We start from the raw sequence: 13892 nt of genomic DNA on the forward strand, positions 1-13892 counted from the left end.
TAAAACGTTGCACCGCAAGCTGGAAGTGCGAGCTGAAAAACTCATCGCAAAGGAAATTGGGCATCTGAAACCTAAGTGAACAGGTCAAGCAACTCTGTGTCTGACTCAGATTGAAGGATTGTGAAATTAGCAGCGCAATTACTGAGAAGGAAGTGTAAATTAGAGTGTCAAATGAGGTACAGAAAGAGAGTGGATTAAGAGAAAAAAGATAGAAAGGAAATGTACATTTTTTTCACATAATAAATATTAAAAATATCCAACAATTAAAGCCTGAAGGAATAAGGCTCCAGAGTTGTAATAGTTCATGTTCGGTGCCAGAGCAGTTAATTGGCAGTAGTTAACAATTAGCATATAAAGACAGAAAATGCTGGCACTACTCAGAAGCTCAGGCAGCATCAGAGTTAAAATTTCAGGTCAGATGCCAACATCCGCAGTTTTTTTTTGATGTTAATAATTAGCACATCGTTAAAGGCTAATTCAATATCGGCAGACCTTAAATTGTTCCAGAACAGGTTCCTTCCGTCACGTCAGACCAGCTCTAACTTTCTGTGGGAAGTTTAGCTCGTATCGACTGCGTAAATACATCAACTTGACGCCATTCAATGCATTCCGATGGTGAGCCAGAGAGCGAGATGCCGTTTTTGCGAAGCGAGCGGCGCATTTCGGACAGCAACTTTTGGATTTCCATGTTTAATCACAAATCTGCCCTCGCCTGAAGTTGCTGTAGCATTTGCGCATAAATAACAGCGATTTTTTTTTTTGACAGCAAAATTATGGCTCATTGTGATCACGGGCAGGGCCAGTGTTTTTAATAGATGTGATTCCAGGACTTGTACTGAACCGGTCTGTGAAAATCCCACCCCCCCCACAGTGGCCTTGACGGTAGGCTAATAATATCCGAGACCATCCTCCCAGCCCCTGCCCTGTCCCCGTCCCCTCTCCAATGCTGCACTTGGGGACAGCTCACACTGGCAGCTGGACCTCGGGGGAAGGACTCGCTCTGTGAATGCTGCCAGAACAGCTGGAGATGCGCGCCCCCCTCCAGAGCCATCCGCGTGCGCGCGCCGACGGGAACCCGCAGCGGGCGCGCGCCGCCGGGAACCCGCAGCGGGCGCGCGAGTTGTGGGCTGGGGCTGGGGGGGCTGGGGCTGGGGAAGGGCGTGGCTGCCAGCACTCCCCTGCTGGTGCTGCCCAGAGATGGAGCAGCGCACACAGAGGTAGCACAGGAGCACCCGGGGACAAAGACACACAGCCAAAGGGGGAGAGCAAGCCAGCCACATTGCACACTGTCAGCGAGCTCCGAGACTTAAAACAACATTAATAGACTTGAAAGGTGTTGTTCTAGATTTCATTTATTTATTAAATCGAAGGAATACATACGATGAAGAGCGAAAAGAAGCCAACGCGGAAATGGCAGAAGCTGCCTGGGAGAAACACGTTCTGTTGCGATGGCAGGATCATGATGGCCCGACAGAAAGGAGTTTTCTACCTCACCGTCTTCCTCATCGTGGGAACCAGCGCGTTGTTCTTCGGCTTTGAGTGAGTAACAATGACAGGCATGCCCTATTGCTTTTTGAGGGAGAGAGAAGGATTCTGAGGACTTGGGACTTTTGAAAGTGGCGAGAATCACATTATTTAAGCAGAAAAATGTTGTGTTTGAGGGGGAATAGCATTTGGAGCGCAGCTTGAATTTCTACCAAACCCATTGCTCGCTGGCCACCAACGCGTGTAGCTTGCGTCTGATTTCCATGGATTTTAAATCGTGCTGGGTGGAATGAACATCCTGCGTCCGCTATACTTTTGTTAGCAACCTGCCAAATCTCAGCTTAATTTTCTAAGAAAATCAAACCTTCCTGATATATTTGTTTCAAGAAGTTTGTAATCTGTTTCTTTTTTTCCCCTCAAAATTTCACTTGATAACACTGACCTTGGCAGCTATGGTGTCTTTGTTTTTTTTTAAAAAAATGTTTGAATAATCTCTAGACTAATTAGCATAATTTTGCAAATTGTTGTTTTACTTAACGAAATGCAAGCCAAGAAGGACCCAATTCTTGTGTACTGGGAATGCAGGACAGCTCAAGTAATTCTCATCGTAGTGACGTTTGCGATGAAATGATGCGTTTTAATTTGATTTCCTTCATGCTGTCGTTTGGCAAATGCAGATAAAATGGCTTGCCAAATGTTTCAGTTTGCAGTGCCCAATTTAAAGGCGTTACCTTGGGATTGCTTTTGTTAATATGAATAACTCGACTTGGTTCCTTTTTTGAAGGTATTTTAAAACTTTCAAAACTGTTTTCTTCGATTCAACTGATTGTTTTGAGGTTAAATGCACACAGGTGTACTGAAAGTCCTCGATTTGTTCCTTGGTCTATCCTTGTTAATCTCAATCAGGGCAAGAGTGGATGCATAAGCATTGGCCTCAGTTTCCCTGGCTATATGAGCAATATCAGGCAAGGTTCTTTCTGGTTGCATATCGCGTCTGTTGACTGCCTCCTCCTCTCGTCCTCAGATGGACAATGCAAATGTTTAGATGCTCACTGAGGACCCAGTAGGATTTGCCTGCAATGCTTTTTGTTCAAATAGTTTATTGACATTTGAAGGATGGGCACTTGGTTGATATATTGGAGGATTGTCCTAATCTGTCAAATTCTACCTAGCATGTTCAGGAGGGGGGAAAGTAGGGAATTAGTTTTTAATGAATTTATAATTTATTAAAAAATGCAACAGTTCACCAGTCTGGACCAATGTGTGTGTTCTATTCCTCTTTTTTTATAATGTGGAGATACATCATTCCAAGTTGTTGTACATTTCTGTTTCCCTTCCCCATTGGTCATTACTCAATCATTTTTGTTTAGAAAATAAAATAGTCCAGTGTCTTGTATTAACAATAGAATTGCTGGAGTGATTATACTGGTGGTAATACATTTAGAATTGTTCCTTTCATTGACGTCGGACCCTAACCTTGGTGTATCCAGATCAGGAAGGATATAAATTGTGACTATCCAGATATTTTTGTACATAGAGGGAGGGATTGAGAGCCCTGACCTTTGATTTAGCCCACAGAGTTGCTCTACAAGAATAATCCGTAACAGAAATTGTGTGCAAACAAATTCTCAAAAGATTTGAGGTTAAACATCAAAAAGATTAATTATTAGAATAAGTCATATGTGTAACATTTTTTGGTACTCAATACAGTGTCATCTATTCTGAAATAGATGGTGCACTGGGTAGATTCAACATAGTGCCCTCTCTCCTCAGTTTCAGCTTTGACATCCAAGAACTCCCTGCGATCTTCCTATTTCATCAGTCCACCGTATGGTCTCCTTAAATGGCAGCTTTAGTACTTTCAATTAGATTACGATTGGTCAAACTCATTTTGGATAAAATTCTTTATCATAATATATTGTTTATTTATAAACAACCCAAATTAATATTTCCAAATTATATCCAGCTCAAGCAACCCCACGTGACAAGGTGTTCTGCTTCAGGAAGCTATTAAAGCACATTGAATTTAGGCTCTCTATACAAATAAACAAAGTGGTGGTTATTGTGTTCCACCTCCCTCCCCCTGTTAAAGTACTGTGGAATATTAATGGGACAGTTTATGAACCAATTGGTATATTTGAGTACTCAAATGTTGGCCCTGAGCATAAATAGGATAGTATGGCTTTCTTTTGACAATTAGGTACTTTGGTTTTTAACATGATACTTAAAAACAAATCGTATCCAGGTCCAGTCATCAGCTGTCTATATCCTAGCCTATATTCTCATGTGCTCTTATGGCTTCCTGTCTCCACATTGTGTTAAGTCTTCATCGTCATATATTTTCAAATTCATGCATGGTGTCACTCCACCCAACCTCTTCGGTCTTTTCTGACCCAGTATGCATTCCGGCATGCATCCTCTATTGTAATTCTGGTTTCAAGTGCATTTCCTTTTCTTCCACCTCTATCTTTTGGTGCAGAGGATTAATCCACCATGTACCTGCATTTTGGAATTGTTTTATTAAGCCCTTCTGCATTGCTATCTCCCACCAAAAGCCTTTTGGAAAACTTTCATTCTTGACCATGCCTTTGGGCGCCTAACTTCTCTCCTTCACTGTGTCCTCTGATTTTCTGTGATGTGTTTGGGATGTTTTATTCTGTGAAAGGTGTGATTTAAGTGCACGTTGCCATTGCCCATGCTGTTGTTTTGCCCTACCTCTGCATCCTCTTTCCAGGTCTGTTGGAGTGACATGCAATATAACCCCTTTGCATTTGTTGCTGTATCTCTCAGATCGAGGGAAGGGGTTAATTGGGAAAATGAACTTGCATTCTGCTTAGTCTTTGTAGTAAGTGTATTTCTCTGTTCGGTTAAAAAACAGACTGGCAGCGCAGTATAATAAATATTTTGTTCTACTGATGTGCTTTGCCAAATGGTAAAGATGTTAAATAGCTAGGAACTAATTGGAATCCAATTTCTGAAGTGCTTGCAGTATGATGGTTCACAAATTAGCTTTTACATAGGGGTTGTGAACTGCAGAACAGTTAATAATCCAATTTATTGGGTTAGGTTTGCATAGAATACATAAGAACATAAGAACATGGAACAGGAGTAGGCCATCTAGCCCCTCGAGCCTGCTCCGCCATTCAACAAGATCATGGCTGATCTGGCCGTGGACTCAGCTCCACGTAACCCTTAATTCCCTTTATTGGTTAAAAATCTATATCTATCTGTGACTTGAATACATTCAATGAGCTAGCCTCAACTGCTTCCTTGGGCAGTGAATTCCACAGATTCACAACCCTCTGGGAGAAGAAATTCCTTCTCAACTCGATTTTAAATTGGCTCCCCCGTATTTTGAGGCTGTGCCCCCTTTCTAGTCTCCCCGACCAGTGGAAACAACCTCTCTGCCTCTATCTTGTCTATCCCTGTCATTATTTTAAATGTTTCGAGAAAATCACCCCTCATCCTTCTGAACTCTCCAACGAGTAAAGACCCAGTCTACTCAATCTATCATCATAAGGTAACCTCCTCATCTCCGGAATCAGCCGAGTGAATCGTCTCTGTACCCCCTCCAAAGCTAGTATATCCTTTCCCAAGTAAGGTGACTAAAACTGCACGCAGTACTCCAGGTGCGGCCTCACCAATACCCTGTACAGTTGCAGCAGGACCTCCCTGCTTTTGTACTCCATCCCTCTTGCAATGAAGGCCAACATTCCATTCGCCTTCCTGATTACCTGCAAACTAACTAACTTTTTTTATAATTCATGCACAAGGACCCCCAGGTCCCTCTGCACCGCAGCATGTTGTAATTTCTCCCCATTCAAATAATATTCCCTTTTACTGTGTTTTTTTTTCAAGGTGGATGGTCTCACATTTTCCGACATTGTATTCCATCTGCCAAACCTTAGCCCATTCGCTTAACCTATCTAAATCTCTTTGCAGCCTCTGTGTCCTCTACACAACCCGCTTTCCCACTAATCTTTGTCATCTGCAAATTTTGTTACACTACACTCTGTCCCCTCTTCCAGGTCATCTATGTATATTGTAAACAGTTGTGGTCCCAGCACCGATCCCTGTGGCACATCACTAACCACCGATTTCCAACCCGAAAAGGACCCATTTATCCCGACTCTGCTTTCTGTTAGCCAGCCAATTCTCTATCCATGCTAATACCTTTCCTCCGACTCAGCGTACCTTTATCTTCTGCAGTAACCTTTTGTGTGGCACCTTATCGAATGCCTTTTGGAAATCTAAATACACCACATCCATCGGTACACCATGCTCATTATATCCTCAAAGAATTCCAGTAAATTAGTTAAACGTGATTTCCCCTTCATGAATCCATGTTGCGTCTGCTTGATTGCACTATTCCTATCTAGATGTCCCGCTATTTCTTCCTTTAATGATAGCTTCAAGCATTTTCCCACTACAGATGTTAAACTAACCGGCCTATAGTTACCTGCCTTTTGTCTGCCCCATTTTTTAAACAGAGGTGTTGCATTAGCTGCTTTCCAATCTGCTGGTACCTCCCCAGAGTCCAGAGAATTTTGGTAGATTATAATGAATGCATCTGCTATAACTTCTGCCATCTCTTTTAATACCCTGGGATGCATTTCATCCGGATCAGGGGACTTGTCTACTTTGAGTCCCATTAGCCTGTCCAGCACTACCCCACTAGTGATGGTGATTATCTCAAGGTCCTTCCCACATTCCCGTGACCAGCAATTTTTGGCATGGTTTTTGTGTCTTCCACTGTGAAGACCGAAGCAAAATAATTGTTTAAGGTCTCAGCCATTTCCACATTTGCCATTATTAAATCCCCCTTCTCATCTTCTAAGGGACCAACATTTACTTTAGTCACTCATTTCCGTTTTATATATCAGTAAAAGCTTTTACTATCTGTTTTTATGTTTTGCGCAAGTTTACTTTCGTAATCTATCTTTCCTTTCTTTATTGCTTTCGTAGTCATTCTTTGCTGTTGTTTAAAATTATCCCAATCTTCTAGTTTCCCACTAACCTTGGCCACCTTATATGCATTGGTTTTTAATTTGATACTCTCCTTTATTTCCTTGGTTATCCACGGCTGTTTATCCCTTCTCTTACCACCCTTCTTTTTCACTGGAATATATTTTTGTTGAGCACTATGAAGGAGCTCCTTAAAAGTCCTCCACTGTTCCTCAATTGTGCCACCGTTTAGTCTGTGTTTCCAGTCTACTTTAGCCAACTCTGCCCTCATCCCACTGTAGTCCCCTTTGTTTAAGCATGTACGTTCGTTTGAGACACTACTTCCTCATCCTCAATCTGTATTACAAATTCAACCATACTGTGATCACTCATTCCGAGAGGATCTTTTACTAGGAGATCGTTTATTATTCCTGTCTCATTACACAGGACCAGATCTAAGATAGCTTGCTCCCTTGTCGGTTCTGTAACATACTGTTCTAAGAAACAATCCCGTATGCATTCTATGAATTCCTCCTCAAGGCTATCCCGTGCGATTTGATTTGACCAATCGATATGTAGGTTAAAATCCCCCATGATTACTGGCATTCCTTTTTCACATGCCTCCATTATTCCCTTGATTATTGCCCGGCCCACCGTGAAGTTATTATTTGGGGGCCTATAAACTACGCCCACCAGTGACTTTTTCCCCTTACTATTTCTAATCTCCACCCACAATAATTCAACATTTTGTTCATGAGAGCCAATATCGTCTCTCTCAAATGCGCTGATATCATCCTTTATTAACAGAGCGACCCCACCTCCTTTCCCTTCTTGTCTATCTTTCCGAATTGTCAGATACCTCTATGTTTAGTTCCCAGTCTTGGCCACCCTGCAACCATGTTTCTGTAATGGCCACCAAATCATACCCATTTGTAATGACTTATGCCGTCAACTCATTTACTTTATTTTGAATGCTGCGTGCGTTCAGGTAGAGTGTTTTAATACTCGTTTTTAAACCATGATTTTTAATTTTGACCCCTCCTGCAGCCCCTTTATATTTATACATATTGTCCCTTCCTATCACCTTGTGATTTGCACTTCCCCCAGTGCTACTCTGCTCTGTTGCCTCCTGCCTTTTGCATTCTTTCTTGGGGTCCTGTTCATCTGCGCTCTCACCCACTCCAATTAGCTCAGAGCCCTCTCCTGGGTTCTGAATACTCCTCGCATTGAGGCACCAAGCTTTCATGCTTGCCTTTTTATTACACTTTGACCCTTTAGAATTTTGCTGTATAATGGCCCTTTTTGTTTTTTGCCTTGGGTTTCTCTGCCCTCCACTTTTACTCATCTCCTTTCTGTCTTTTGCTTTTGTCTCCATTTTGTTTCCCTCTGTCTCCCTGCATTGGTTCCCATCCCCCTGCCATATTAGTTTAACTCCTCCTCAACAGCACTAGCAAACACTCCCCCTAGGACATTAGTTCCGGTCCTGCCCAGGTGCAGACCGTCCGGTTTGTACTGGTCCCACCTCCCCCAGAACCGGTTCCAATGCCCCAGGAATTTGAATCCCTCCCTGCTGCACAACTGCTCAAGCCACACATTCATCTGAGCTATCCTGTGATTCCTACTCTGCGTCGAGAAGGAGGCCACAGTCCGGGGTCGGAGGCCTATAAAAAGGACGTGAGTTGAGGAGTTTGGGCAGCGTAAGTTCAGCGAGAGGCTTGTGCAGCTACAGGGAGAAGGCAAAAAAGAAGCAGAAAGGTGATGTCACAGCCAAGGGGGTAAGTGATTGGTGAGTAGTTTTTCTTTTTTCTCTTCTATAACAGCGAATAAACTTTAGCATTGTTGCCAATTTAAATGTATCTAAGGGTTCAGTCATGGCAGGAGAGCTCGGTCACGTGATATGCTCCTCCTGTACCATGTGGGAACTCAGGAACACTTCCGGTGTCCCTGATGACTACGTGTGCGAGAAGTGTATCCGCCTCCAGCTCCTGACGGTCCACGTTGCGGAATTGGAGCTGAGGGTGGATTCACTCTGGAGCATCCACGCTGCTGAGAATGACGTGAGTAGCACGTGTAGTGAGTTGGTCTTACCGCAGGAGAAGGGTCCACAGCCAGCTCGGGAATGGAAGACCAGCAGGAAGAGCAGTGCAAGGAAGGTAGTGCAGGGGTCCCCTGCGGTCATCCCCCTGCAAAAGAGATGCTTTTATAAGATACTAGTTCATCGTTTTATACTTGGACCCTGTCCCCTTGCACATTCAGTAAGAGGAGCATTTGCACTGAGTTAAAACTGTGGAGAATATAATTAGAGTAAATGGGAAGCAATAAGGTATGCGAGCGATTTAATGCTTGGTTAGGAGTGTTTTGCAGCACAATTTGTGAAAAGTGATATTTAATGCTTTGATCAAGTTTGTTTATTTAGATTTTGAATATCTACTTTTGCCCAGATTTAATGCAATGCCATTGCAAACAAAGTGGTTTGTTTTTTGTTTGACAATCCAAAGAGACTTATACTTTTCTTACAAATAGTAGTGCAAGGGGACAGGGTCCAAGTATGAAACTGTGAACTAGTATCTTATAAAAGCATTGGTGCTTAGTACATTACGCAGCACATTATCTGTAGGATATAGCACAGCATCTAATTCAACAGGGGGAAAAAATGTTTTAAATCTCATGGGTTCAGAGTGACAATACTGTTTATTTTTACAACTGACCAGTAGTCATGTAGTTTGAGATCTAAATGCGGTTTTTATTTACTTACTGCAATGCCACATAAACATTTAATAAAATGCACAAAAAGCAATATTTGGGCAGGATAATTTTGAGACTTGTGCTATTTATAAAGCATGAGTATAACCAGAAAGTTAAGAGCCAGATATAAAATACTGATTTAACTGCCAAGGTCATTAAATATTAACTTGTTCAACAACATTGTATTTTGCTATTTGGTTCTCATGAATATTTTTGTTTGTTGTTTAACTTATTTTTGGTGCACATTTATGACCCCTCCCTCCCCCCCGCCCGCTTTATTTGGAGAACTTGTTGTAAACAATGTCAGAACTGTACTCCTGTTTTAAAAGGTCAGATACTCTGTGGGTGACCTCCTGACTACATGCACAGCAGATGTGGTATTGGGGCACTCAGTGTTCAATCCCTGGCCTGTACTGAGTTGGCAGATTTCGTGGGTGCGACAGTTTTTCTTGGCATACATTGGAGGAGGAAAAAAAGGTCCGTCAGTTATGGGATCCTGTTGGACATTCGGTATACTTCCAGAATCTTGCCAGCATGCATGAAATTGGGGTCAATGCTCCTAGAAAGGAGGCAAGGGTAAAAATTTGGGTGAGAAGAGGTGGTTAGGTAAATTAAACTAGTGTTGAATTGCTTGAGCCCCAGTGTACTTACACCCAAAATTTGGAAATGGGATCAGATATCCATTTGACCACCAGACATATGGGTGAGACTTGTCATGGAGTAGGTTTTGTTGTGCTGCTTCTGATGCTGCTGTAAATGTGGCATTAAATGCTCACTTAGACTTGCTGGGTTATTATTGCCTGGTACACAATAGTCTTTACACATTTTGGAGGAAACTGGGAGCTGTCAGAATGTGTGACCTAGCCACATGCATTCAGAATATACAAATGAAGTGAATGTCTTGTGACCAGTCAAACACATGCTGGTAACCTATTTGAGAAACCAAGGTGATGGGTCAAGGCTTGCAGTACAGAATATTACCGAGGCTGAAAAGAGAAGACAAGATAAATCATTAAATTAGTAATAATGCAACATCTAGCCTGGGTTTTGAAAGAATGAAGATTGTAGTCATGCTAACTATTCATGTTTTGCTTGTCTTATTCCAACCCAGTGTCTGCTTGTTAGTGTTTCCAGCGACTTCCTCATGCTCCTTCAAGGTTCTTCCATGAGCCTTTTGACTCAGTGCTTCTGCACCTGTGCTACATGTTTCCTACACTTGGGATGGACCAGAGCCGTTGGTGTCTATTGCTTTTTCCTGTGCTTTCTGAAGTCTTGTGTTTTCCCTTTTCACTTTATTTCCATTTCTTTACCTTTTTTTTTGTAGTTGTTACCTTGGAGCATCTCTCTCTCCACATCCATCTGTGGTCAATTTGCAGTGCTAGAACTGTATCTGCCTTCATTATGTGCTGGTAGTATGCCCTTGGCCTGCAGGGAGGGGACATGTGTGTGCAACATGTTTTCTGCGAATGGCTGTGATCATGGGCCAAAGGTTTGTAAACTCTGCAAGTAACACAATTTTGATTTTCTTGGCGAACCAAAATGCAGGAGTTTCCAAACTCATTTGGAGGCACAAACCTTGAAAAATGTTCATCTTGAATTCATGTTTTTAATTTTGAAAGAGCAGTTAACTATATACATATTTTAAAGTGCTCTTATTTCAGATTAGCAATTTAAAAAAAACAATGCAATAGGTTGATTTAACATTTTTATTTTAATATATTTTGATAAATTCCTGCCTGCTCAGGAGAATTTGCATGGGGTTTCCATGTGGAGGGAGCGTGCGTAATCATTCCCACATTGTCGTGTTTAATATGGGAAAAAGTACCAAAGATGATGCCAAAATGTTTTATGGTAGGGAATATGCCCCAGAGCTATTTCTCTTATCTTCACCAGAAATAAACTTTACGCCTTCATTACTTGTATTCTCCATTTTGTCCACTTTCAGTTTTTTTTCCACTTCCTCTGGTGCAAGTTAATGTATATTGGGTGTACCTACAACTTGAGTAACAACATGCCCATTGTTGGATATTATTTTCAGGCTTACTATCTTGAACCAATTCTGCAGCTAAGCTTTCATTCTATGACTCATTATGTACCTTTGTGTGTCCAATATCGACAGAATTTTTCACAATGCTTATATCTGATGCCATAAGAACATAAGAATTAGGAACAGGTATAGGCCATCTAGCCCCTTGAGCCTGCTCCGCCATTCAACAAGATCATGGCTGATCTGGCTGTGACTCAGCTCCACTTACCCGCCCGCTCCCCATAACCCTTAATTCCCTTATTGGTTAAAAATCTATCTATCTATCTGTGACTTGAAAACATTCAATGAGCTAGACTCAACTGCTTCCTTGGGCAGAGATTTCCACAGATTCACAACCCTCTGGGAGAAGAAATTCCTTCTCAACTCTGTTTTAAATTGGCTCTCCTGTATTTTGAGGCTGTGCCCCCTAGTTCTAGTCTCCCCGACCAGTGGAAACAATCTCTCTGCCTCTATCTTGTCTATCCCTTTCATTATTTTAAATGTTTCTATAAGATCTCCCCTCATCCTTCTGAACTCCAACGAGTAAAGACCCAGTCTACTCAATCTATCATAAGGTAACCCCCTCATCTCCGGAATCAGCCTAGTGAATCGTCTCTGTATCCCCTCCAAAGCTAGTATATCCTTCCTTAAGTAAGGTGACCAAAACTGCACGCAGTACTCCAGGTGTGGCCTCACCAATACCCTATACAGTTGTAGCAGGACCTCCCTGCTTTTTTACTCCATCCCTCTCGCAATGAAAGCCAACATTCCATTCGCCTTCCAGATTACCTGCTGCACCTGAAAACTAACTAACTTTTTTTGTGATCCATGCACAAGGACCCCCAGGTCCCTCTGCATGTTGTAATTTCTCCTCATTCAAATAATATTCCCTTTTACTGTTTTTTTTCCAAGGTGGATGACCTCACCTTTTCCGACATTGTATTCCATCTGCCAAACCTTAGCCCATTCGCTTAACCTATCTAAATCTCTTTGCAGCCTCTCTGTATCCTCTGCACAACCCGCTTTCCCACTAATCTTTGTGTCATCTGCAAATTTTGTTACACTACACTCTGTCCCCTTTTCCAGGTCATCTATGTATATTGTAAACAGTTGTGGTCCCAGCACCGATCCCTGTGGCACACCACTAACCACTGATTTCCAACCCGAAAAGGATCCATTTATCCCAACTCTCTGCTTTCTGTTAGCCAGCCAATTCTCTATCCATGCTAATACATTTCCTCTGACACTGCGTACCTTTATCTTCTGCAGTAACCTTTTGTGTGGCACCTTATCGAATGCCTTTTGGAAATCTAAATACACCACATCCATCGGTACACCTCTATCCACCATGCTCGTTATATCCTCAAAGAATTCCAGTAAATTAGTTAAACATGATTTCCGCTTCATGAATCCATGTTGCGTCTGCTTGATTGCACTATTCCTATCTAGATGTCCTGCTATTTCTTCCTTAATAGCTTCAAGCATTTTCCCCACTACAGATGTTAAACTAACCAGCCTACGGTTACCTGCCTTTTGTCTGCCCCCTTTTTTAAACCGAGGCGTTACATTAGCTGCTTTCCAATCCACTGGTACCTCCCCAGAGTCCAGAGAATTTTGGTAGATTATAACGAATGCATCTGCTATAACTTCTGCCATCTCTTTTAATACCCTGGGATGCATTTCATCAGGACCAGGGGACTTGTCTACCTTGAGTCCCATTAGCCTGTCCAGCACTACCTCCCTAGTGATAGTGATTATCTCAAGGTCCTCCCTTCCCACATTCCCGTGACCAGCAATTTTTGGCATGGTTTTTGTGTCTTCCACTGTGAAGCCTGAAGCAAAATAATTGTTTAAGGTCTCAGCCATTTCCACATTTCCCATTATTAAATCCTCCTTCTCATCTTCTAAGGGACCAACATTTACTTTAGTCACTCTTTTCCGTTTTATATATCGGTAAAAGCTTTTACTATCTGTTTTTATGTTTTGCGCAAGTTTACTTTCGTAATCTATCTTTCCTTTCTTTATTGCTTTCTTAGTCATTCTTTGCTGTTGTTTAAAATTTTCCCAATCTTCTAGTTTCCCACTAACCTTGGCCACCTTATATGCATTGGTTTTTAACTTGATACACTCCTTTATTTCCTTGGTTATCCACGGCTGTTTATCCCTTCTCTTACCACCCTTCTTTTTCACTGGAATATATTTTTGTTGAGCACTATGAAAGAGCTCCTTAAAAGTCCTCCACTGTTCCTCATCAGGGGAGGGCAGCAGCAGCCAAGTTCATGGCACCGTGGCTGGCTCTACTGCACAGGAGGCAGGAAAAAGAGTGGGAGAGCTATAGTGATAGGGGATTCAATTGTAAGGGGAATACATAGGCGTTTCTGCGGCCACAACCGAGACTCCAGGATGGTATGGTGCCTCCCTGGTGCAATGGTCAAGGATGCCTCGGAGCGGGTGCAGGACATTCTGCAAATGGAGGGTGAACAGCCAGTTGTCATGGTGCACATTGGTACCAACGATATAGGTAAAAAAAGGGATGAGGTCCTACGAAATGAATTTAAGGAGCTAGGAGCTAAATTAAAACGTAGGACCTCAAAAGTAGTAGTCTCGGGATTTCTACCAGTGCCACGTGCTAGTCAGAGTAGGAATCGCAGGATAGCTCAGATGAATACGTGGCTTGAGCAGTGGTGCAGCA

The 13892-nt window shown here is 42.3% G+C and overlaps 1 protein-coding gene across 1 annotated transcript in view; it reads left to right on the forward strand.

The window, feature by feature from the left end:
* The first annotated feature begins 1205 nt into the window (after window positions 1-1205).
* zdhhc9 (zinc finger DHHC-type palmitoyltransferase 9) overlaps window positions 1206-13892 on the forward strand; it is a 125730-nt gene continuing 113043 nt past the window's right edge. Inside the window, exon 1 of the mRNA XM_070881965.1 lies at window positions 1206-1539. Coding sequence (XP_070738066.1) covers window positions 1382-1539 — 158 coding nt within the window. The 5' untranslated portion in view covers window positions 1206-1381. The remainder of the gene's footprint in view (window positions 1540-13892) is intronic.

The sequence above is a fragment of the Pristiophorus japonicus genome, chromosome 6 (assembly GCF_044704955.1).
Source record: "Pristiophorus japonicus isolate sPriJap1 chromosome 6, sPriJap1.hap1, whole genome shotgun sequence".
Lineage (NCBI taxonomy): Eukaryota > Metazoa > Chordata > Chondrichthyes > Pristiophoridae > Pristiophorus > Pristiophorus japonicus.